Genomic DNA, 22,577 nt, shown 5'->3' on the forward strand with positions numbered 1-22,577 from the left:
ATTACATTACCAGGAGTGAGGTATAATGTGAATAAAGTTGCTATAGAAAGCTCCATTTGCCTGAGTAAAAAGAACCATGGATAGGTTATTTGAATACATTAAAACAGATACTCACATTAAAATCCTCATATTTTATGCTAGTATTTAGGCAAAGATTAACTGAGGAATATGTTAATTTAATAATATAGCTTATCATAAACACAAAGTTTTAAACATAGGCAAATGGGTAAGCTATATGTATGTATGAAGCCTGCTTTTAAAGGCTAAGATGTAACACAATATAGAATAGATAAAAATATTTCAAAGATGAGAAAAACTAAGTGGAACAGGAATGCTAGTAAAGTGTCTTTTTGATTCGGATTTCCCTCCCTCGTGTATGTTAGTTAGCCTTTAATATGGGCCTTATTAAAGAAGTCTAGTAATTTTTTTTTAACTCATAGGCCTGTCTAACACAAATATGAACAATATATGCAAAACAAAAGATCTACTTTTACAATATAGTATACTATTATTCAATCTTGAAGTGCTCTTTACCTTTATTGTCTGCCTACTTGTCTGAAATCGTTGATCAGATACTTGCTGTTGATGGAGGAGTTTTTCATTAACTTCTTTATATTCTTTAACAGACAATTCTGCTGTTTTCTTGGCATTCTGAAGTACACTGTTTTGTTGTTGCAAGGATATAATCCGTTCTCGTAATAAAATAATATTGCTACTTGATTTCTGGGCAGTTATATTTTTGTACTTTTCTCTGTTGACTATATAAAAATAATATTAAAATTATTAAAATTTAAATCTAATCTTCTAAAAATTAGATTTAAAATTTAAAAGACATATTGTTAACTGCATACACATTCTTACCTCTAGTAGGAACTGCTGTATGTGAATTCTTTTGCATCTTACAATTCTTCTTTTGAAAAATTGTTTTTTTGGCATTCTTACCACGAAAATAGTCCTAAATTAGAAGGTTTCATAAAAATTGTATTATTATTCAATAACAACATCAAGTAAACTGATATAAGTAATATACCTTTACTTAAAAATAAAATTATTTATGCAGAAGTTTTTTAAAAGACTATGGGAGGCCAAGGCAGGAGGATTGCTTGAGGCTAGCATTTGAGACCAGCCTGGGCAACATAGCATGACTGCCTCTTACAAAAAAAACTGAAAAAAATATTTTCTTAAACTCTAGATAATAAAATTCTATAACTGATACCAAGAACTTACAAATGAACTTATTATATACACTGAACTTAAACTAGCAGGCAGAAGATACAGATACAAAATCAACTCCAAAGAAGTAGAAATTTAATCTAGGGATAGCTTAAAAACTTAGGAGTAAATACGGTAATAGTAACAAAAGTAAAATGTGAATAATTAATAACATTCTCCGAAAATATAGGTCCTTTTCTCAAATACTCTTCACTATTATATGCAGACAAATGAAGCTAATAACCTTCTGACAAATAAGACTAAAAATAATTCTGACAATAATAAAATATCTTTTCCTGAAGCGGTATGTTTTCCTCATGGCATTCTAATACACTGAGGCTGAATAAAATGAAGCTGTTTTGTTTCAAAATGTTTTACCAATTTAAACATGTAAATATTAGTAGTAAAACACGTGGTCTTGTTTAAGTTTGTGTGTGTGTGTGTGTGTGTATGTGTGTGTGTGTGTGGTTTTGTTTTTTTTTTTTTTTTCTATTTGAGACAGAGTCTGACTCTCTTGCTTAGGCTGGAGTGCAGTGGTGCAATCTCAGCTCACTGCAACCTCTGCCCCCCAGGTTCAAGTGATTCTCATGCCTCAGCCTCCCAAGTAGCTGAGACTACAGGTGCACACCTCCACGCCCAGCTACTTTTTATATTTTTAGTAGAGATGGAGTTTCGCCATGCTGTCCAGGCTGGATTCAAACTCCTGGCATCAAGTGACCCACTCACCTGGCCCTCCCAAAGTGTTGGGATTATGGGTGTGAGCCACACTGTCATCTTGTTTAATAATTTATTGGCTGGGAAACATAGATATATTCCATCTAGAAAATTATTTCTTATATTAAGAACGCTTTCAAAGATCGCAATCTTGCAACAAATAGCCCTAAAGTCATGAAACCGTTTAACATATATGCCAGAAGCCTGTATCTAAAATAAGGCTTTCCTTTAAATTAATTACTTTCAGAAATTATAAAACCTTAACAATGTTTCATTTCTCAAAATATTTTTGAAATGCTTCATTTGAACTTATCTTCAGAACTGGCATATAAGATAAATTTTTCATTGCTTTATTAAGATTTAATTAGTATTTAAGTATCAGCCAAACACTGAACACTGTTAAAAAAAAAAAAAAAAAGGTCCAAAACACAACTACCAATTGAATTACTAATACCAGTCACCAGATGTGGTATCAAATTAACTGTAGCTAAAATTAAATTACAAAGAAGTGGGCTTCTGTTTCCTGTACTATTAATGAATACAAATTCAAGAAAACTCTCATACTATGAAACAAATATATTTAGAGTATCTTTCTAACATGGCAAAAATATAAAGGAAATGCCAGATGCCAAAAATGAAGTGAAAGCAGAAAATCAGAGAGACAAAAAAGTGACCAACAAAGTGGCCAGCAAAATGCAGAACAAACAATCCCTTGTGACCTTGAAATTCCACTTAAATAGCAACACAGAATGCAGAAGGTAAGAAAGAAAGCCTAGTTCCCAATCCAAGACAACAAATTTGAGGTCGCAAAGCTAAGACGTTAAATACGTCAATAGTTAGTTCCTTTTCACTGCTGAGTAGTTTTCTGTGTTACAGATGTACCAGTTTGTTTAGCTGTTTAGCTATTGAAGAGAATTTTGGTTGTTCCCAGTTTTCAGCTTTTACAAGTAAATGAGCTATGATCATTTATGTACAAGTTTTTTTTTTTTGGTAAACATATATTTTCAAGTCTGTGGGATAAGTGTCTAAGGGTATGATAGCTGGGTTGTATGGTAAGTTTAGTTTTTTAAGAAACTACCAAACTGTTTTTCAGAGTGCTGCAATGTAGAATTTTAAATTCACATGAACAATATGAGAGATCCAGTCCCTCTGCACCCTGGGTCAGGACATGGTATTTTCACTAATATTTACTTTAGCTGTTTCCTAATAGTAATGTTAAAAAACTTTGTATGTGCTTATTTGCCATTCATATAGCCTTTTTTGGGAAAATATTTGCCCATATCTTTTGCCTATTTTGTAACTGGACTGTTTAATTTCTTCCTGTTAAGTTTTGAGCATTTTTCTTATATTCAAGCTATGAGACTTTTGTCAGACACATGGTTTTTAAATATTCCTCTCACTCTGTGGCTTGTCTTTTCATCTTCTAAATAGGGTCTTTTGAAGAGCAAAACTTCTTAATTTTAATGAAGTCCAATTTACTGATGTTTTCTTTTATGGATCATGCTTTTGGTATCATGTCTAAAAACTCTTTGCCCAGCTCTAAGACCTGAAGATTTTCTCTATTTCTTTCTGAAAGCTTATAATATTCTATATTTATATGTGTTCCACCTCAAATTAATTTTTGCATAAAGTGTAAAGTGTATATGCAGATTCTTTTTTTACGTAGGAATATCCAATTGCTCCAGCACTGTTTTTTTTTGAAAAGATTATCCTTCTGTTATTGAATTATTTTTGCACATTTGTCAAAAATCAGTTGTTCATACTTGTGTGGGTCAAGGTTCTGTATCTTGCTTGAATCTTATTTGAACAGGCCTCAGCTAACACCACACTGATGGGGCAAGGAGCACGCCATCTAATTACTGACAGTTGGAAGTAGAAATCCAGTCTCAGTTGACAACCTGGTTGGAGAGGGGCACCTTATTACTGCTTGGTGGGGGCAGAACTTCAGGCTACCCAATAGGCATCTGCTGATACCATCATGGCTGGATAATGGAGGGGGACCTCATTGGTGTTCCCCACTTGGCTTCCACTGACATCATGGGGAGGGGGTGGGAAGCTTGTTAGGTATGAGTGATAATCAGATTCCCCATCTCTGCACTTGGCCTCTGAAATTATCTTGCTCAGAAGGGAAAGAGGCATTTCACTGCTGAATGGAGATGAATATCCAGGCTCCCTACGTGGTCTCCAATGACATGGAAAGGAGAGAGTCAGCGGCTCTCAACCTTTCTGGCAGCAGGGACCGGCTTTGTAGAAGATAATTTTTGCATGGATAGGGGGTGGAGGGGGTAGGAGAGTGGAGATGGTTTCAGGATGAAACTGTTCTACCTCAGATCATCAGGCATTAGATTCTCATAAGGAGTGGCAACCTAGATCCCTTGCATGTAGAGTTCACAGTAAGGTTCACGCTTGTATGAGAGTCTAATGCTTCCACTGATCCAACAGGAGGCAGAGCTCAGGCCAAAACACTGGCTCACCCACCTCTCACCTTCTGCTGTGTGACCCAGTTCCTAGCAGGCCACAACAGGTACTGGTCTGCAACCCAGGGGTTGGAGACCTCAGGAGGGAGTCATTATCACTGACTCACTACTTAGTCTTCTCTGGTAACAACCTGATATTAGGAGGAGAGGTGAAGATTGCCTACTTATAGCCAGGTGAGAGTGAAAGTCTAGTTTCCCACTAGGCCTTTACAAATGAGACTGGAATAGGGTTACAATTTTTTCTGTGGTGTTTGCCTGGAGTAGGACAGTTACTGTGTAAACTTTTCTGTCTTGCTAGGCTGGCCTCTTCCCGATTCTTTGGCTAAAATAATGGTTTTATCCAGGGCCTGTATTGTCTGACCTACTGGGGTTTCCCAGTGGGGGACTCCAGGTATCCATGCCAGGATATATGAAGCAAAATGAAAACCCAGAGAGCTTACTATCATGTTGTTCCTTGAGTCCTGGGGTATCCAGCTGGTCTGCTGCCTCCTCTCCACCTTTCAGTGTCTTCTTGTTTTATATTAATTTAGGTTAATAGAGTCACTACCAAAGTCCCCCCAAAAAAGTTTCTGTAGAACTTAAGCTGATTTTAAATTCATTTTGAAGAGTAAAGGACCAAGAAGAGACTCTTGATGAACAAGAAGATGGGAAACTTGTTCTACCAGCAATCAACACTACTAAAATGTAACTAAGACAGCATGATACTAACACATTTACTGAAGGAATAGAAGAGCCTAGAGAAATATCCATGTGTTTATGTACATTTGATTTACAATAAAGATACCTTTGAATAAAGTAAGGAAAAGTTCATGGCAAACATTGGGGAAAAAACTGGGAAACTTAATCCCTGTCTTACATCACATGTAAAAATCAATGCTGACATTGATGTGAAAATCAAAACAGTAAATCAGAAAAATAAAGGGCAAGAACATAGAATGTAGTATAGAATATGTCTAAGTTGCAGTAAGGAATGCATTATACAGAAGACAAAATGTGCTATTAATATACAAAAAATTGGTAAGTTTGGCCACATTAGAATTGAGATGTTATATTCTTCAGAAGACTCCAGTAAGAAGAGTAAAAAGGCACACCACGGAGTAGGAAAATATACCTAATAGAACCAACAAAAGACTCATAGACAGAGTATTTAAGAATTCCTAAGCCAGTAAGAAAAATAGAGACAATTCATTTGTAAAATGGGCAGACTTGAAGAGGCAATTTACTAAAGAATACTAATGGCCAATAACTATGAGAAAGTACTCAATATTGTATTAGCAATCACAGAAACTTAAACTCACAATGATACACCTCAACACACACACAAAAGTAGCTGAAACGAGAAAAACTAACCTACCAAGTATCAATAAAGAGCAGCAAAAATTTTTATAAAATATATTTATCAATCAATCAGCAAGAATTTAGCATATAATTCTTGGTCTGAACTTTATTCTGGTAGTAATTAAAGAGGACCTTTCCTCCAAAGTGCTGGCAAGATCTCAAAAAAAACAGTTTTGAATCATGCTTTAAAAGAATCTTACAGGTTAATTCAAAGCCAACCTAATTTTTTACAACAAAATAAAAATGAACTTTCCTTAATTTTTCACTGATTTATACTAAATAGATAAACATTTGGTGCCTTGATGTATCAGTGGTAGGAATTATTGAATAAGTTGTATTAGAACTTTAATTTTTCAAAATTTAAAATACATTGAGGGGTTAGAAATAAGTAATTTAGAGATTTAGTCAGACTAAATGACTTTATCATTGCAAAGGCTAATATTAAAAGTTTCCTCACTTGGAATATTTCATATACCTGAAAACAATAATAAGCCTATTATCACTTTTTTGCTGAGATATAAATACCTTAAGATTCATATTTACAAGAATACTATTTATTTCCATTTTCATCTATGCAAAAGACTGTTACAAATAAGAATTTGAAAATTATTTAAAAGTGAATATTTTCACTGTATATTTCAAAGAAGACAACTTTTAAGAATTCAAATTAAATCGAAAGTAAAATTTATTTACTTAAAAAGAATAAGACAAAATTTAAAACAGCATACAATTAAGCAAAATTGTGTCAGATACCTTTGGGGTCTTGCCATCTATATTTAAATATGTCTGTACTATTTCTTTTCCTTGTGTTTGGCTATCTTCTGTTGGATCACTTTCTTTCTGGTCTTTTTCACCTTCTGTAGGACTTATTTTCTGGGATGTTTCTACAATAATTGTTCCCAAAGTTTGAGAGGTCTGTGCTTCAGAATCACTGCTTTTAGGAAAAAGTGGGGACATAAAACCCAAGAATAAAAGTTGTTACACGTACTTGTGTTAAGTTCAAGACAAAATAATATTTTAGCATAGATTGTATATAAAGCTGCAAGTTTAATGTGGGCATTTACAGGTTCTCAATGTAAAAGGAAAAATCAGTCTAAATCTATTTTACAAAATTATAGAATCCCATCAAGAAAACAGATTATCTAACATCAAATCCCTACTAACATCATGTCTACAGTATTTCTACCAAGTGTTAACTCAGGAAGCATTTGCTGTAATGCTTCCAGGGTTGGGGCATGCACTACTTTCCCAACAAGGCCACAAAGGTTTAATATTTCCAATAAAGTCTTTCCTTCACCTGAAACAAAATTTCAATCTCTGAATTTTTCACTGATTTATACTAAATAGATAAAGATTTGGTTCCTTGATGTATCAGTAGTAGGAATTATTGAATAAGTTGTATTAGAACTTTAATTTTTCAAAACTTCAATCTCTGAAATTTTGTTTCACCCATTGATTCTAGTTCCATCCCTTACGGCCATTCATCATTCAATAAAATACTTGTTAAGCACCACCTATTGGCCCAGGTACTTTTGTGGGCATAAAGGCTAAGGTAGTAGTGAACAAAGTAGAAAAAAAATCCCTTCCCTCATATGACCTTTATCCTGGTAAGAGTAGAGGGACAGGAAACAAGAAGTAGTAAAATACATAGTATGTTAATAGTGATGTGTTAAAGAGAAAAAAAATAAACAAAGGTAGGAGATAGAAGTGTTGAGGTTGTGTGGAACATACAAGTCCCTTTCCCAAATGAATGAGCTTTTAACTATTTAGACATCATTATATGCTGCTTGAGTCACCATGAAGGATAACATCCCTAACTTGTTCAAATGTTCCTAACATATATGGTCATATGCTTTTGAGATGCCTTATTTCCCTGGTCAGACTTTTTTTTTTTTTTTTTTTTTTTTTTTTTTGATATGGAGTCTCACTCCATCACGCCCAGGCTGGAGTGCAGTGGTGGCGATCTCAGTTCACTGCAACCTCCGCCTCTTGGCCTCAAACAATACTCCTGCCTCAGCCTCCCAAGTAGCTGGGATTACAGGTACCTGCCATCACACCCAGCTAATTTTTTGTATTTTTAGTAGAGACGGGGTTTCACCATGTTGGTCAGGCTGGTCTCAAACTCCTGACCTCAGGTAATCCACCTGCCTTGGCCTCCCAAAGTGCTGGGATTACAGGGGTGAGCTATCACGCCCAGCCTCCCTGGTCAGTTTTGAATGTATTTCAGCTTATCATGATGGATCATCATGTTCAGAATTCAGTTTCATATTCCTGGGACGCTATGAGATGTACTAAGTAAAACTCTTTGTAGATGCAGACTAAAACTGTGTAAGCTTTTCCAGCATGTACATCATACTACAGACTCAAATAAGATTTAACAAAACCACCTAAAGTATTTCTACACAGACAACTATTAAAGCCACATATTTTTCCCATTGTACAGTGCAACTGGTATTTTATAGCCAAGTAAACTATCTGTAGGTGTTTGTGTAACTATCATCCCAGTCTATTGAGATCTTTGGGGATCTTGATTCTATTGTGTGAAGTATTTTGCATCTCTTTCAATGTCATGTTAATCACAATTAGATAAACATGCTTTGATAGAATTCAGATGTTCTGTATTTACTGTTATTATATTTTAAAAGGTTATTGGTTAGTCTGATAAGAATTTCCCTTGAAGAACCCATACTGGCTTTGAGAAATTACTACTTTTTAAAAACATTCACAAACAATTCTTTTATAATGTCCTAGAACCTTATTTAGGATTTATTTCAAAAACACCAACTATAGAATTACCCTTCTTTGTGTTTTCTAATACCACTATTACACTTTCCTGTTTCCTATATTCTCATAGCATTTGGGGTCTCCTTCAAAATACCGATAGCAATTGATCAAATACCTCAAGTTATGTTGATATACTAGAATTCATCATTTCTGAATCAGAATACTCTATTTGCTTACAAGTTCTAGTATAATTTTTTACCTCTTTTTATGTTCTATTCCTTTTTTTTGCCAAAACTTGGCAGAAATTCAATATGTAATGCCCAAAATGGTATAAAAAGTATCACAAAAAGCAGCATATTTAATAATAAGACTATTTAGTAAAAGCTCTCTTATTACTAAATATGCTTAATAAGAGAGGTTTTTACTAAAATAGTCTTATTTAGTAAAAAGTTCTCTTATTAAGAGCTTGTATTATTAATAAAAGCTCTCATTACTAAATATGCTTATTATTAAGAAAGCTTTTTACTAAAATAAGACTATTAATAATAAGAGCTTTTATTAAATAGTCATTACTAAACATCCTGCTTTTTGTGATACTTTTTATGCCATTTTGGGCATTACATATTGAATTTCTGCCAAGTTTTGGCAAAAAAAAGAAATATGCTCATTTAGTAGTGAGAGAGCCCTTGGTGGGGGGAGGGGGCGGCAGGAGGGAGGCATGTCTTAGTGATGGGGCAGAGTGGCTTCCTTCTCTTTATAATTCTTTATTCATTGATTATTCAAAAAACATTTATTGAATGTCTACTACGCCCTATGCATGTGAAAGAACTGATGAACAAATTCTACAAATATCCCTGCCATCATGAAGTTTACAGTCTATCCACTAAGAAAACAATAAGCACAATAATTTTGAAATACGATGTTTTATGCTATAAATTAATAAGTGCCACTGGAAAAAAAATGAGCAAGATAAGAGGAAGGAATCCAAATTATGGAAGGTAAAATGGCGGCAGGTTGAAATTTGAAATAGATTGATCAGTAATAATGAAGCAAGAATTTAGAGGAGAGGGACTTAGTTGTTTAGATATCTGGCTAAACACATTCTAGGCAGAAGACACCATCCAACTAAAATCCCTAAGATAGAAGTTCCTGCTTTTAAGAAGCAACAATCAGTACAGTGTGGGTAGAACACAGTGAATAAGGACTAAAGAGAAGGTTGAAAGCAGAAAGGGTGTTTAGGAAAGTTCTTTTTGTATTCCAGGAAACTGATAATGATAGATATAAGGGTGATGACAAAGTGATTAGAAAAGGCCAACTTCTGGACATTTTTCTAAAGAAATCTGTGAAGATTCCCTGAAAGGGTATATTAATGAGGGACAGAAAGACTGGAATCAAGGACAATATCAAGCTTTTGCTCAGCACAACTGTAAAGATAGAATTATCATTACTGAGAAAGAGTAAGATAGCAGCTGAAATAGGCTTGGCGGGGGTAGGAGTGGGAGGTGGGGAGGTGGATTAGTCAGGGTTTTTCTGGAGAAATAGAACCAACAGGATATATGCACGTATGCATATATTTTCAGGAATTGGTTCATGGGATTATGGAGGCTGCGAAGTCCTAATCTACAGTATGGCCCAGTATAGCCCAGACCTAATGGTGCAGCTTCAGTTCAAATACCAGCAGGTGGAAACCCAGGAAAGCCAATTTTCCAGTTCTAGTGTGAAGTCTGACAGGCTAGACACCCAGGACAGCTGATGGTGCAGATTAAATCTGAAGGCAATTTTCTGGAAAATTCCCTCTTGCTCACAGAGGTCATTCTTTATATTCTATTCAGGCCTTCAACAGACTAAATGAGGTTCATCCCCATTCTGGAGGACAATGTGACATTGTGCTTTATCCAAAGCTCACTGATTTAAATGTTAACCTCATCCCAAAACACACAAGTTGACACATAAAATTAACCAACAGAGGAGGCTACTATCCCTATAACACTCGGTCTCTTTTCAAAGTGTTCTGTGTGGTACTTAGTTCAGTAGAGAAGTTCTGGTTTTTTGGTGTAGACAGTTCATAGAAGAATCCCTTTTTCTGCATTCCAGACATTATAATGGTTCCTTGACATTCACTTGCAAATGGAATCCTACAGTGTCTTCTCTTAGTTTCTGTTGCCATTCTTATATTGTCCTGCTGTGTTTTCCAATCACTGTCTGTTTAGGGACTTAATATTTTTCTTTTCTCAGGACACTAATTTTCTCTCTTCTTGATACAATGCCAATCGCACAGCTGTTGATGGCTGTCCCTATCTGTTCATATTTTGGGTTTGCTACCAATTCGATTGTAGATGCTATCCTTGAGATTTTGGCTATGCCTTCCTATTTGTTTATTTTGATGGGGGATTTGTGAAAATAAAAAATCTGCAGTACTCTTCCCAGCAGTACTAGCTTTTTAAATAGAAAATAGTTGTCAACAGAAATCTCATGGTCTTATGTATCTACGTGTGGTTCTTGTCATGCTTGTCAGAGATTCCACGTACCATCTCTGTCTGCTACAGATAGATTCATAATCTTTAGTTCACTGAGTCATCTGCTCAAGTCATTAATATTTCCTGTCCATAGCATTGCCCATTTTCTATTGGTGTGTCTTTTTATATTACAATTTGTACGTGATCTTTAAATCTTCTGGATATTAGTCCCTTACCTTCTTTATTTGTTGCAAATACCTTCTCCTGGTTAGTCATTTGACTTTTAACTCTTTTTATATAGTCTGTTATTACATAGATGTTTAAAGTTCTATTACCTTTCTTTCATATCTAGCTCTGTATTTTCATGTCTTGCTTAAGTATACTTTCTAGAGATGCTCCAAAGTTATAAACAAGTAATCTTGTAATTTCTTATAATACTTTTAAATTTTTCATTGTTTCACTAAACCTCAAATCTAGGCCAAACACAGTGGTTTGCACCTGTAATCTAAACACTTTCTGAGGCCAAGACAAGAGGATCACTTGAGACCAGAAGTTCAAAACTAGTCTGGGCAATGTAGCAAGACCTCATCTCTACAAAAATATTTTAAAAATTAGCCAGGCATGGTGGCATGTAGTCTCAGCTCCTGTATGCCTGTAGTCTCAGCTCCTCAGGAGACTGAGGTTGAAGGTAGCTTGAGACCAGGAGGTCGCGGATGCAGTGAGCCATGACTGTACCACAGCATTCCAGCCTGGGAAACAGATCATGACTCTATGTCATTAAAAAAATTCTCTATACAGACTTTGCTTTTATGTACTGTACCATATTAGGTAGTCAGACAATGAATATTGGTTAATGATTCAACAAGTGTATTTATTCACTTATTCTTCACAGTCTGCTATGTATATAGTCTGGTCTTCCATCAAAAACTTAACAACATGAAAAGAACTCTATTACTTCATCCTAAGATACTGTGTCAAGAGACTAACTACATGAAAAGTTCTATAGAATCTAGATCTACAGTGACTTAGGAATAAAATGCTAGGAACCCAAAGCAAGATTGCTATTTTGGGAAAGTACAGACAAACCTATTTTTGATCAATTTAGTGGAAAACACAGAAGAATCAGGACTTCGATGAGGATAAAATGAATGCATAGGTCATTTAAAAATAGCAATATTAAAGTTTCCAAGATTAAAAACCTTTTCAATCATAAAACTAATTGTTCCACTAACTCTACTGAAAAAAAATCAGGGTAGAATTAAAATCAGCTTGAGAAACAAATAATTTTAGCTGAAACAAGTTTATGAAGAGATGTTCATGGAACTTTTGTGTGTAGAATCTATAAACAGAAACAAAATGCAGGCCTAAAAAAGACCTGCACTCACAATTTGAAAAATAAATATTTGTTGTGTGAGGCTATACTGTTTCATTGCAGAATTTTTCATATTCTTGACCATAATTGGGAATGAATGACTTAATTAACATATACATTTCACACATATATACAAATACGTTAAGGATGGGGTAAGGCATGCTCTTATAAATACTATTCAACTATGGAAAATAAATATTAATATGGTGATAATCATATAATATAGTGTTTTACATATACTAAATTACATATATACATACTAAGTTCTATGTTTTTCAATATCCAAGTAACTCTTATATTTTAGACCATAAAAATCTATATTTTGGATAGCCAAAGAAAATAATTCCTTATAATAATAGTAAACATACAGTATTGAACATGTTTTAGTTACTATTTTAATGTTCTATTTCTTTCTCACAGTGTATCTATGAATATGGTCCTATCATTATACCTGTTTTATGGGTGACGAAATTGAGGCACAGACAGGTTAAATAGCATGCCTATGGTCACACAGCTAGAGGATGTTAGAGTTAGGATTTGAATGAAAGCAGTTTGGTCACAGATTCCATGTTCCTAATCCCTAAGATACACTCTAAATAATGGGAGGGTTGTGTTGGGGAGAAAAAATAGGTTTATTTTATCCAACTTACGTTCTTGACCAAGACACTGTAAAAAAAGCAGATTAATAAGAGAAAAGCAAATGAAATTATTTAATATAAGTTGTACATGACAAGGGAGCCTTCAATAAAGAAATGAGGACCTGAAGAAATGGTTACATCTGAGGTTTGATGAAAAATAGGAATTCATGGGAAAATGTGGTAAGTCAAGAGTATGAGCTAAGTATAGTAAACTGGGGGACACTTAGCATGGTGTTCATTCAGATTCATCCTGGTGTTCCAAAGACATAAGAATGTTCCTTTCCTCTATTATAAAGAAGCCACCTCTCATATGAAGATCTTACAATCTTAAGGGAGAAGGTCAGAGTTCTTCTAGCAACTGCCATTTTTCAAATTCCTTCAGCTATATTTTGGGAGGAGGATGTCCTGAACCCCATCAGGTGTTATCATCTGTCTACAACAGGTGATAATGTGAATGAATATACTGCTTTATAAAATGGAAGGAAGATGGAAAGGGCTTTAGGACTAAGGCTGAAAACTTTAAAAGGATCAAAATGCCATATTCCTGAAGCAAAAAGAAAAAGAAAAGTCAAAGACCATCAGTTTCTTGTAAAATAATTTTGAATGAGAACAAAATGCACAAGCAGGGAGAGACATGAAGTCAGACAGGCTAAACACATAGAATCACGAAAGTTTATGTTGTGTTTGGGAAATGTGACCAAGCAATTAAAGAAACAACTTAAATAGGAGAAAATGGAATTAGAAAGTATATCTGTAGGGATGAAAACAAATGATTTTCCCTCTACCTTTCTAAGTTCTCATTTGAGATTCCTGTAACAAAAGACAGATTAACAAGGGAAAAACAAGTTTATTAACATGTGTATCACACATATGATACATGGGACTATCTGGAAGTGAGTAACTCAAAGAGGTGGCTTAGAACTCCAGTACTCCAAAACCTAAAATGCAATTTAAAAAAATAATAAAATAATAAAAAAAAGAACTCCAGTCTATATAGCATCTTCAACAAAGAAAATAAATTTTTAAAGAAGTGACAAAGCAAAGGAAAAGGACTTGAGCCCTAAGGGGCAGCAAATTGTAGGAAGGCAAATACGTGGAAAACTCATGGTAGATGAAGACTAGTTGGTAAAATTTGTTACGTAGATTTCTATGGTGCTATCTCCAGGATCATTAGGGTCTCAAGTTGTCTCCAGTGATTAGCTTTTATCCCTTTTTGGCAGAGTGGGAAGAAGGCATGCCTTTGTAAATGTATCCACTGCTTTTAGGGGGAGAGAAGAGAGCTTTTCTTGTATCTGCTTTTTCTGAACTGGCTTCAGTTTGAAATAATCCTTATGCCAAAACTGCATATTTTGGCATGGCATGTTCTGCAACCCTTTATAATCTACTCAATAAATTCTTCCCTCTCTGCTTCTGAAACTATACCTCAAAGAGTTAAAGAAATCAATGATTAACAGAAATTCTTGAGTTTGCAGGATGGCAGATTAAAAAAGAAACAATTTACTAAAACTCCCTCTGCTTATGAGATTAAAAAACCTAGCTGAAATCAGCTGGAACCAACATGGTCGACTGGAGTCTGCACAGAATGAGCTTGCTGACGTCACAGCCTGAAATTCCACTGCATGTTTCATACTATCCCAGAATTGCACATGCAACCTATGAGATAGCATGAAGAGATAACTGCATCTTTGCATCCTCAAGGACTTTGCAGATCTCCCCTTTCCTTCCACCAATCACCTATTAATCTCAGCATCTCCTCTCCCTGCATCACTTTCTGAAAATACTGCTTTGAAGCCAGCCTGGGGAGACAGATTTGAGCTTGACACTCCTGTCTCCTTGTGAGTCAACTTGCGATACAAAGCTTTTCTTTTCTCAAAAACTCAATGTCACAGCATTGACTTCTAGCATAAGGCAAAGAGCCCCTTTTATTTAATAACACTACAAACTTCACTTCTCTCTCTTTAATTTGCTTGGAATATTGGAATTCTGTTTTTCTTCTTGAAAGAATAAACAAAGCCTCCTGATAAAACCCATCACTGAAAAGGCATGCTCTTGTAAATAACTATTCAACTATGAGAAATAAATATGAATAAGGTGATAGTCATACAATATAGTATCATACATATATACACATGAAGTTCTGATTTTTTCAATATCCAAGTAACTCTTATATTTTATGCTATAAAAATCTAAAAGAAAGAATCTTCTGAAGTCCCTAAAGCTCTCTTGCAAGAATTTCTGGCTGTTTGAGAATTCTTTGCAGCTAAGTGACTCTTGAAGGCATTCTGTCAGGCAGGAAATGTACCACTAATCATGACATAAAATTGAGTTTTACTGCTAAATAACATAAATGGCAATCCTATATTTTAAGAGATATTGTATGGTATGTCTCTCAAAATATGTGACCTTCTGCACATGGACTAATGTCAGAGGTATTTGAAACAGAGCAACTCTACCTTGAATAGGGACTGGGTAAAATAAGGCTATGATCTGCCAGGAGGCATTCCCAGTAAGTTAGGCAATGTAAGTCACAGGATAAGATAGGAGGTCAGCACAAGATATAGGTCATAAAGACCTTGCTGATGAAACAGCCTGCAGTAAAGAAGCCAGATAAAACCCACCAAAACCAAGACAGAGATCAGGGTGACCTCTGGTCATTCTCACTGCTAAGCTCCCACCAGTGCCATGGCAGTTTACAAATGCCATGGCAACGTCAGGAAGTTACCCTGTGTGGTCTAAAGAGCGGAGGCATGAATAATCCATCCCTTCTTTAGCATATAGTTAAGAAATAACCATAACGATGGGCAACCAGCAGCCCTCAGGGGTTGCTTTGCCTATGGAGTAGCCATTCTTTTATTCTTTTACTTTCTTAATAAATTTGCTTTCATTTTATTCTACGGGCTTGCCTCAAATTCTCTCTTGTGAGAAATCAAGAACCCTCTCTTGGGGTCTGAATTGGGATCCCTTTCTGGTAACAGTAACATAATAAAATTAAAAGAGTATATTAGTGTATTCCCTGTCGCTTATTTATTCATACATACATATTTGCACATAAATGAATGGCACCACTTTATTATGAATAGTGTGGTAGTACCAAGTGGTTAAGAAAGAATTAGTAGCTAGCACTAGAATTTCCTTGAAGATATAGACAAGTGCTTAGCGCGTGTGAAATAAGTTTTTATCTCTAATTGCAATGAGAGAAGAAAGAATAACCTGGGTAACATGGAAATAAAAATGCAGATCTGGTCCTTTGGGCTTTCCTTTATTATGTTTTTTGAGTTTCTTTAGCTGCCTGAGGACAAGGGGTTTGGGTAGATGATGTTTAAAAACAGTGTTTTTCAAACTTATCTGCACACTGGATTCAAGAGGGAAACTTCAACAGTTGCTTAGGCCTATATCCTACTCCAAGGGTTATAATTTAATTGGTCTGGGGTGCAACCTAACCTTTGGAATTTTTATGAGACCTCCAGGTGCTCTAATATGCAAACAAGTTTGGGAACCACATTTTAAGATAATTTTCAGTTCTATGTCTGTGATTAGAAAAACTACCCAGAGGGATCCCAAATCTAAAACAGAATCACTATTAGGAATTTAAAAACAAAACAAAATAAAAAACTAGGGAAAATCAAAGGACATATATCATTATAAAACAAGGCAGAGTTTTTTAAATTATGGCAAATTGGGCAATTTGTTAGCAATTATGGCAACACTGAACTTCTCTACTGTCTAGATGTAAAAAAGAGGTATTCTATCATTCATTTGTCTCGGTGGTTTTGGTACAGGAAAGGAGTCCTTATCCAGACCCCAAGAGAGGGTTCCTGGATCTCGCACAAGAAAGAATTCAGGGCAAGTCAGCAGTGCAAAGTGAAAGGAAGTTTTTGAAGTAAAGGAATAAAAGAATGGCTACTCCATAAACAGAGTAGCCCCAAGGGCTGCTGATGCCCATTTTTATGGTTATTTCTTGATGATATGCTAAACTAGAGGTAGATAATTCACGCCTCCCCTTTTCAGACCACGTAGGGTAAATTCTTGATGTTGCCATGGTATTTATAAACTGCCATGGCGCTGGTGCGAGTATAGTAGCAAGGACAACCAAAGGTCTCTCTTGTGGCCATCTTGGTTTTGGTGGGTTTTAGCCAGCTCCTTTACTACAACCTGTTTTATCAGCAAGGTCTTTACGACCTGTGTTTTGTACTAACCTTGTATATCATCCTGTGACTTAGAATGCCTTAACTGTCTGGGAATGCAGCCCAGTAGGTTTCAGCCTCATTTTACCCAGCTCCTATTTAAGACAGAGTTGCTTTGGTTCACATGCCTCTGACAGTTTTACTGATATGTTTCAAGTGCATATATGAATGTATAGCCAGGAGTAAGAGAAGGAAGTATTACAGACTTTTAGTATCCTCCTGTTGCTGTTCACTAGGGTTATGTATCTTAAGACTAGGAAGCTGTAGAGCCATAACTTTAAAGAACTAATTTTTAACCACCATTCAATTAAAGTTAGTACAATGACTTTGCATAATACATACATGAAATAATTAGTGAAGATGGTTCTTAATTTAAAGGATGTTAAACAGCTTGTAGACATCTGGTAACAAGCTGAAATGGGTCATTCAAAATTTATCTAACTAAATTAAGGGGGAAAATTGTTTCTCCTCCCAGGCTGGCATGTCACAAGATAACTAAACCGACTTAGTAGGTCTGCCTGGGAATCCTTAGCTGTCAGTGGTGAATATGCAAAGGACCAGCAAATTAAATCAACCTGCCAAACTGTCAATTTCAAGCCTCATGACTGCATGAAAATAGCATCACTGGAAGAAATCAAGCATTGCCTTCTTTTGGATTTCCTGGCACCTATTCAAATACTCATGCAGTTGTGGCTAATTTTGCATGCAAATTTCAGTCAATAAGCTCAGAACAAGACCTCCCAAGATATTTCAAAGGATCTGACAGTATTTTTTCTGAATACCAAATCGACAGTAGTTGAAATTCAATCTCCATTTGCTAGTGCTTTACATATGCACAGTGTCCCCACCACAGAGCTAAGTTAATGAGAGCCTTACCTGCTTTCACTCACATCCTCCCAGCCGTCCTTGTTGAGGTTCTCAAACACATTGCTCATAACCTTGATGGAGTGATTGAGAACAGTGTGGTGGCGACCCACAGAGCAATTTTTCTTGGCGGCTTTAAATTTAACCTTGGTTGTAGTTGTCTTACAATCATATCGTCCAGATCTCACTTCCGTGGTGGCCATCTCAGATTTAGTTTTGTCTGCTGACTGTTGTGATTTCTCCATTGGGCTCATCAGCTCTTCATTGTCATTTCTCAATGCATTAGCTTCTGTCACTTGTCTCCTCAGGGAAGTGACTTCTCTCTCCAGCTCACTGATTTTTACTTGAAGTTCAGTATTTTCTTTTTCTACATCTTTACTCCCCTTTATTATCTGTTCTACCTCTTTTTCTCTGGTCTCTGTATCTTCTTGTTGCTGTTTTAAGCGGGATTTCAGAAAATCATTTTCTTTCATTAATTTTTTATTCCCTTCTTTTAATTTCCTTGACCTTTTCTCAAAAGATTTTAGCCGATTTTCCAACTCAATGACCTAAACAGAAGAGTTTAATTTATTCTTTTAAGAATCTAAAACCATAATCTACTATATTTTATTATCATTTCTAACTTATGAAATAAAAATTACATTTAGCACAAGGACAATATAAATCTAAAGTACTTAATTTCTAGATAATTCTAAAGTGGTGTAGATGAGTACATTCAAAAATGCAATAATACATCTGTTGAATAAAGAACAGATGGTAAAAGAAGGCAAAATTCTATACAAAATAACAGAACTAAGTATGCTAATAAACTGCAGTGTCTTCTGAGATCATAAGTGCCTTGGCTATACATTCTATTCATTGTGGGAAAAAAATTTCAGAGAAAAATAATTTATACAAAAAGTCTAAAAGTAGATACATAAATTGTATTAATAACATTTTCATTCAATATTCAATAATCATGAAAAAGGAATGACAATACAAAGTAATCTACTGAGGTTGCTTTGTTTCTAAATTAGAAAAATGTAATTTTAGTAGTCATAAGGTCCTCAGTTTATGTAATAAAGGAACAGTTTACCAAACAATAAAGACTAACGATTTTAAATTACAATGATTTCAAGATTGCATATAAATTAAAATTTTCCCTTTTATTTCAATAAACAGTGCTCATGTTGTAGGACACAGCATTGGTAACACACACTTTCCTAATCTTAAGGAATTTCCAAATTATTTGGAAAGACAGACATTTTCATACATAAACCTAATAAAGGATATAATCTAAGTTTCATAAGTCTGGGCAATTAATTCTAACTCATGAGTTCAAATATTTCATGGAGGAGTTGACTTAGATTAGGTCTAATTAATAATGAGCACTATTGTTTGTCAAGTACATTTTACTATTTACAAAATAGTTTCATAAACATGATCTCTTCTGGCCATCTCAAAAACATGAGATATGTAGATAGAACCAACAATTTATCTTTTCAGAATAGGAAAGAGAGGTTCTGAAAACTTAAATTTCACAGAGGTAAACCTTTCCTGGATTGAACTGGGATTTTGTGCCCCTCCCACTATGCAACAAGCCATAGGAGAAAGAATAATTACTCAGACATGTATGAAAAATGAACAAAGATTTGGAGTCAAGAAAAAACTGGAGACAAGCAAAATGGAGACAAAAAATCTAAATGACTGGAAAAGAATATGAACTCATTTTTACTTTTAAAGCAAAATTCTTCAAAGAGAAACATGTTTGATATACTGACAACTCCAGTGGTCTGAATACTTGTGTCCCTCATAAAATTCATATGTTGAAACCTGATCACAGTGTGATGTTACCATAGGGTGGGCCTTTGGAAGGTGACTGGATCATGAGGGTGGGGCCCTCATGAATGGAACTAGTGCTGTTATAAAAATCCCCAGAAAGCTAGTTAGCTCCTTAGACCATGTGAGGACACAGCAAGAAGTCACCATCTATAAACCAGAAAGAGAGTCCTCATAAGACACTGAATCTTAGGCACCTGGATCCTGGACAACAAATTTCTATTATTTATAATCCTCTAAGTTTTAGTATTTTTTATAGCTGACTGAAGAGATGAAGACAACAACCTCTGATTCAAAATAATAATATTCCAGAAGTATACAAAATAAAACACACAAATTCTTTTTGGTGGCAGGCGGGGGATGGAGTCTTCCTCTGTGGTCCAGGTTAAAGTGCAGTGGCACAATCTTGGCTCATTGCAACCTCCACCTCCTGGGTTCAAGTGATTCTTCTGCCTCAGCCTCCCAAGTATCTGGGACTACAGGCACATTCCATCTGGCTAATTTTTGTATTTTTAGTAGAGGCAGGCTTTCACCATGTTGGCCAGGCAGGTCTCAAACTCCTGACCTTGTGATCTGCCTGCCTCGACCTCCCAAAGTGCTGGGATTACAGGCGTGAGCCACCTCGCCCAGCCAAAACACATATATTCTTAACACTTTCCAGTTTACTAAACTTTATTTATAATGGTGAAGAAGTAAGCTGTTTCCTAAACATGAGTTTCAGTCATGTCTGATTTACATATCCTTCTGTATTACCTTTTTGTTTTACACGTTCAACCTCTTTTATTTAAATCAGCATGCATTTCCTAAGTGACTAGGCTATCCTGGGGCTTGGGAATTTCTCAGTACAGTATGAGGAATATCACCTAATTTTAATCACTTCTATTCCATGGTATGATATATTAACCTACTATTGGACTTATGTCCTTATAGGACCTACTCATGACATGGAATAAAAGTATCTGAAAAATTTTGTACCAGACTATTGTAGACTTCTGTATATTTTTGTGAAAGAGATTGTATTTTTCCTTCTCAATGTAAGCTCTTATTGGGGAGCTGATTAATGTGACAAAAAATACAGTGTTCAATAAAAAAAAATATGGCAGAGTATTTTTTATTTTTTCCTAATCACTCTACCTCTAAATTTTATTGAAGGATTTTTAATCACCACCCAAATCAGTATACTTCTCATAAATATATTTTAAAATACTTTTGCATGTTAGATTCCAAAAAGGAGTAAGTAAAATATACTCTATTTTTTAAATACATATTTGGTACAAGTAAGCAAGTACACTTTCTTTAAGTCAGGGTCTCAAATTGCCAAGGCTGAAGTGCAGGAGCCCAATCATGGTTCACTCCAGCCTTGATCTCCCGGGCTCAAGTGATCATCTCACCTCAGCCTCCCAAGTAGCTGGGACCAGAGTCATGCACCAACACACCTGGCTAATTTTTTTATTTTTTGTGGAGACGGAGTCTCACTGTGTTGCCTTGACTGGTCCACACTTTTTTTTTCAAAAAAGTGACTTTGGTGATACAAAAATATTAATAAAAAGCAGTGTGTTTTAGGGGAAACAGAATTTTGAATTAGGTCTATATCTCACTTCCAACTCTACTCGCTTTATCTGGTAAAATATTTAAAGTATTTTACCTTTACTTTCCTCATCTGTGAAATGAGGATAGTAATACCTGCACCTTGCAGTTTTGTTGGGAGTATTAAATGTGATCATAAACCATAATTCCTGAAGAAAACAATTTATTACCATTATCCTTATTACTGTTTCTATTATCATTAATCTTAACACCTACCTAATAAAATTGCTGTAACTAAAATATAATTACTTGTGCTGAATATTCCAAAGTAGCCATTAAATCAACTTTATATTTCAATTAAACTAGAATATGTTATAAACAAATACAACAAATAAACATCTTAAATTTGAGATTCCGATTCTGGAAATTAGCATTATATATATTTTTTTTACTAAAATCCAATTAAGTTTGGGGAAAACTCTTTAAAATTTTACTAGTTTGGTGCTCAGAACACAACACATCAAAGTATGGCACTTTGGTTTGCCAAGTACCTTGAATTGAAGGTCACTGGAAGTGCCTCAGAAGCAAGATCTCCTGCCCTCCTGTCACCCACCCCTTTTTCTCCCCCGAAGTCAGTCAAATCAACATAATTCCTCTTCCCTAAAGCAGGTCATACAAACTAAAACTCCTCTCCCCAAAAGCAAGGCTTAAAACCAAGAAAAGTCATTTTCTCCCTTCTTGGTTCTCCCTTGAAGACTTTCATTCCAGAGGGGTCTGGTCCCATACCCGGGAAGGAAGGAAGTCTACACAGAGGGCAAGAAGAATCTGAGCAGACAGGCCTTGCTGGGCTCACATCTCCTCAGTCCATTACCATAGATCATACCCATTTGTGCAAACACATTTCTACATGGCTATCCTTTATTTATGGGACCTCAGCATATAAACAGACGGTTTTCTCTGGGTCTTTGTTTTTGAAGCCTCCTGTGGCACATAAAACTTTGATTAAATAAATGTTATGTTTTTCTCATATTAACCTGCCTTTTATTATAGGAGTGTCAACTGTGGCCCTTATGATGGGCGAGGAAAGATACCACACCTTTCCACCCCTATATACACACCAATTGAAGATGTCTATGGTTTTAAGGTCTCTTAACTGCCTAATGTGCATCTATGTTTGATAATGAGAAATGGTCAAAATTATTTAAGTTTAAATTGGAGGACAAATAACAAAACAGAGACACTACTTCTAAATA

At 35.3% G+C, this 22,577-nt stretch overlaps 1 protein-coding gene across 8 annotated transcripts in view; it reads right to left on the minus strand.

Moving 5' to 3' along the window:
• The window catches only part of CNTLN (centlein), a 337,157-nt gene that overhangs the window by 88,619 nt on the left and 225,961 nt on the right, over positions 1-22,577 (minus strand). For 5 of the 8 annotated variants that reach the window (XM_032300118.1, XM_032300116.1, XM_032300114.1 and 2 more), the window contains 4 exons: positions 17,992-18,527; positions 6,495-6,675; positions 862-955; positions 535-758 (listed from right to left, as the gene is read on the minus strand). In XM_032300118.1, coding sequence (XP_032156009.1) covers positions 535-758; positions 862-955; positions 6,495-6,675; positions 17,992-18,527 — 1,035 coding nt within the window. Of the gene's footprint in view, positions 1-534; positions 759-861; positions 956-6,494; positions 6,676-17,991; positions 18,528-22,577 lie in introns of those variants that run through there. The other 3 variants (XM_032300117.1, XM_032300115.1, XM_032300122.1) reach the window with 2 other exon arrangements.

Source organism: Sapajus apella, unplaced genomic scaffold (assembly GCF_009761245.1).
Source record: "Sapajus apella isolate SASKATOON/1434 unplaced genomic scaffold, GSC_monkey_1.0 scaffold42, whole genome shotgun sequence".
NCBI classification, from domain to species: domain Eukaryota; kingdom Metazoa; phylum Chordata; class Mammalia; order Primates; family Cebidae; genus Sapajus; species Sapajus apella.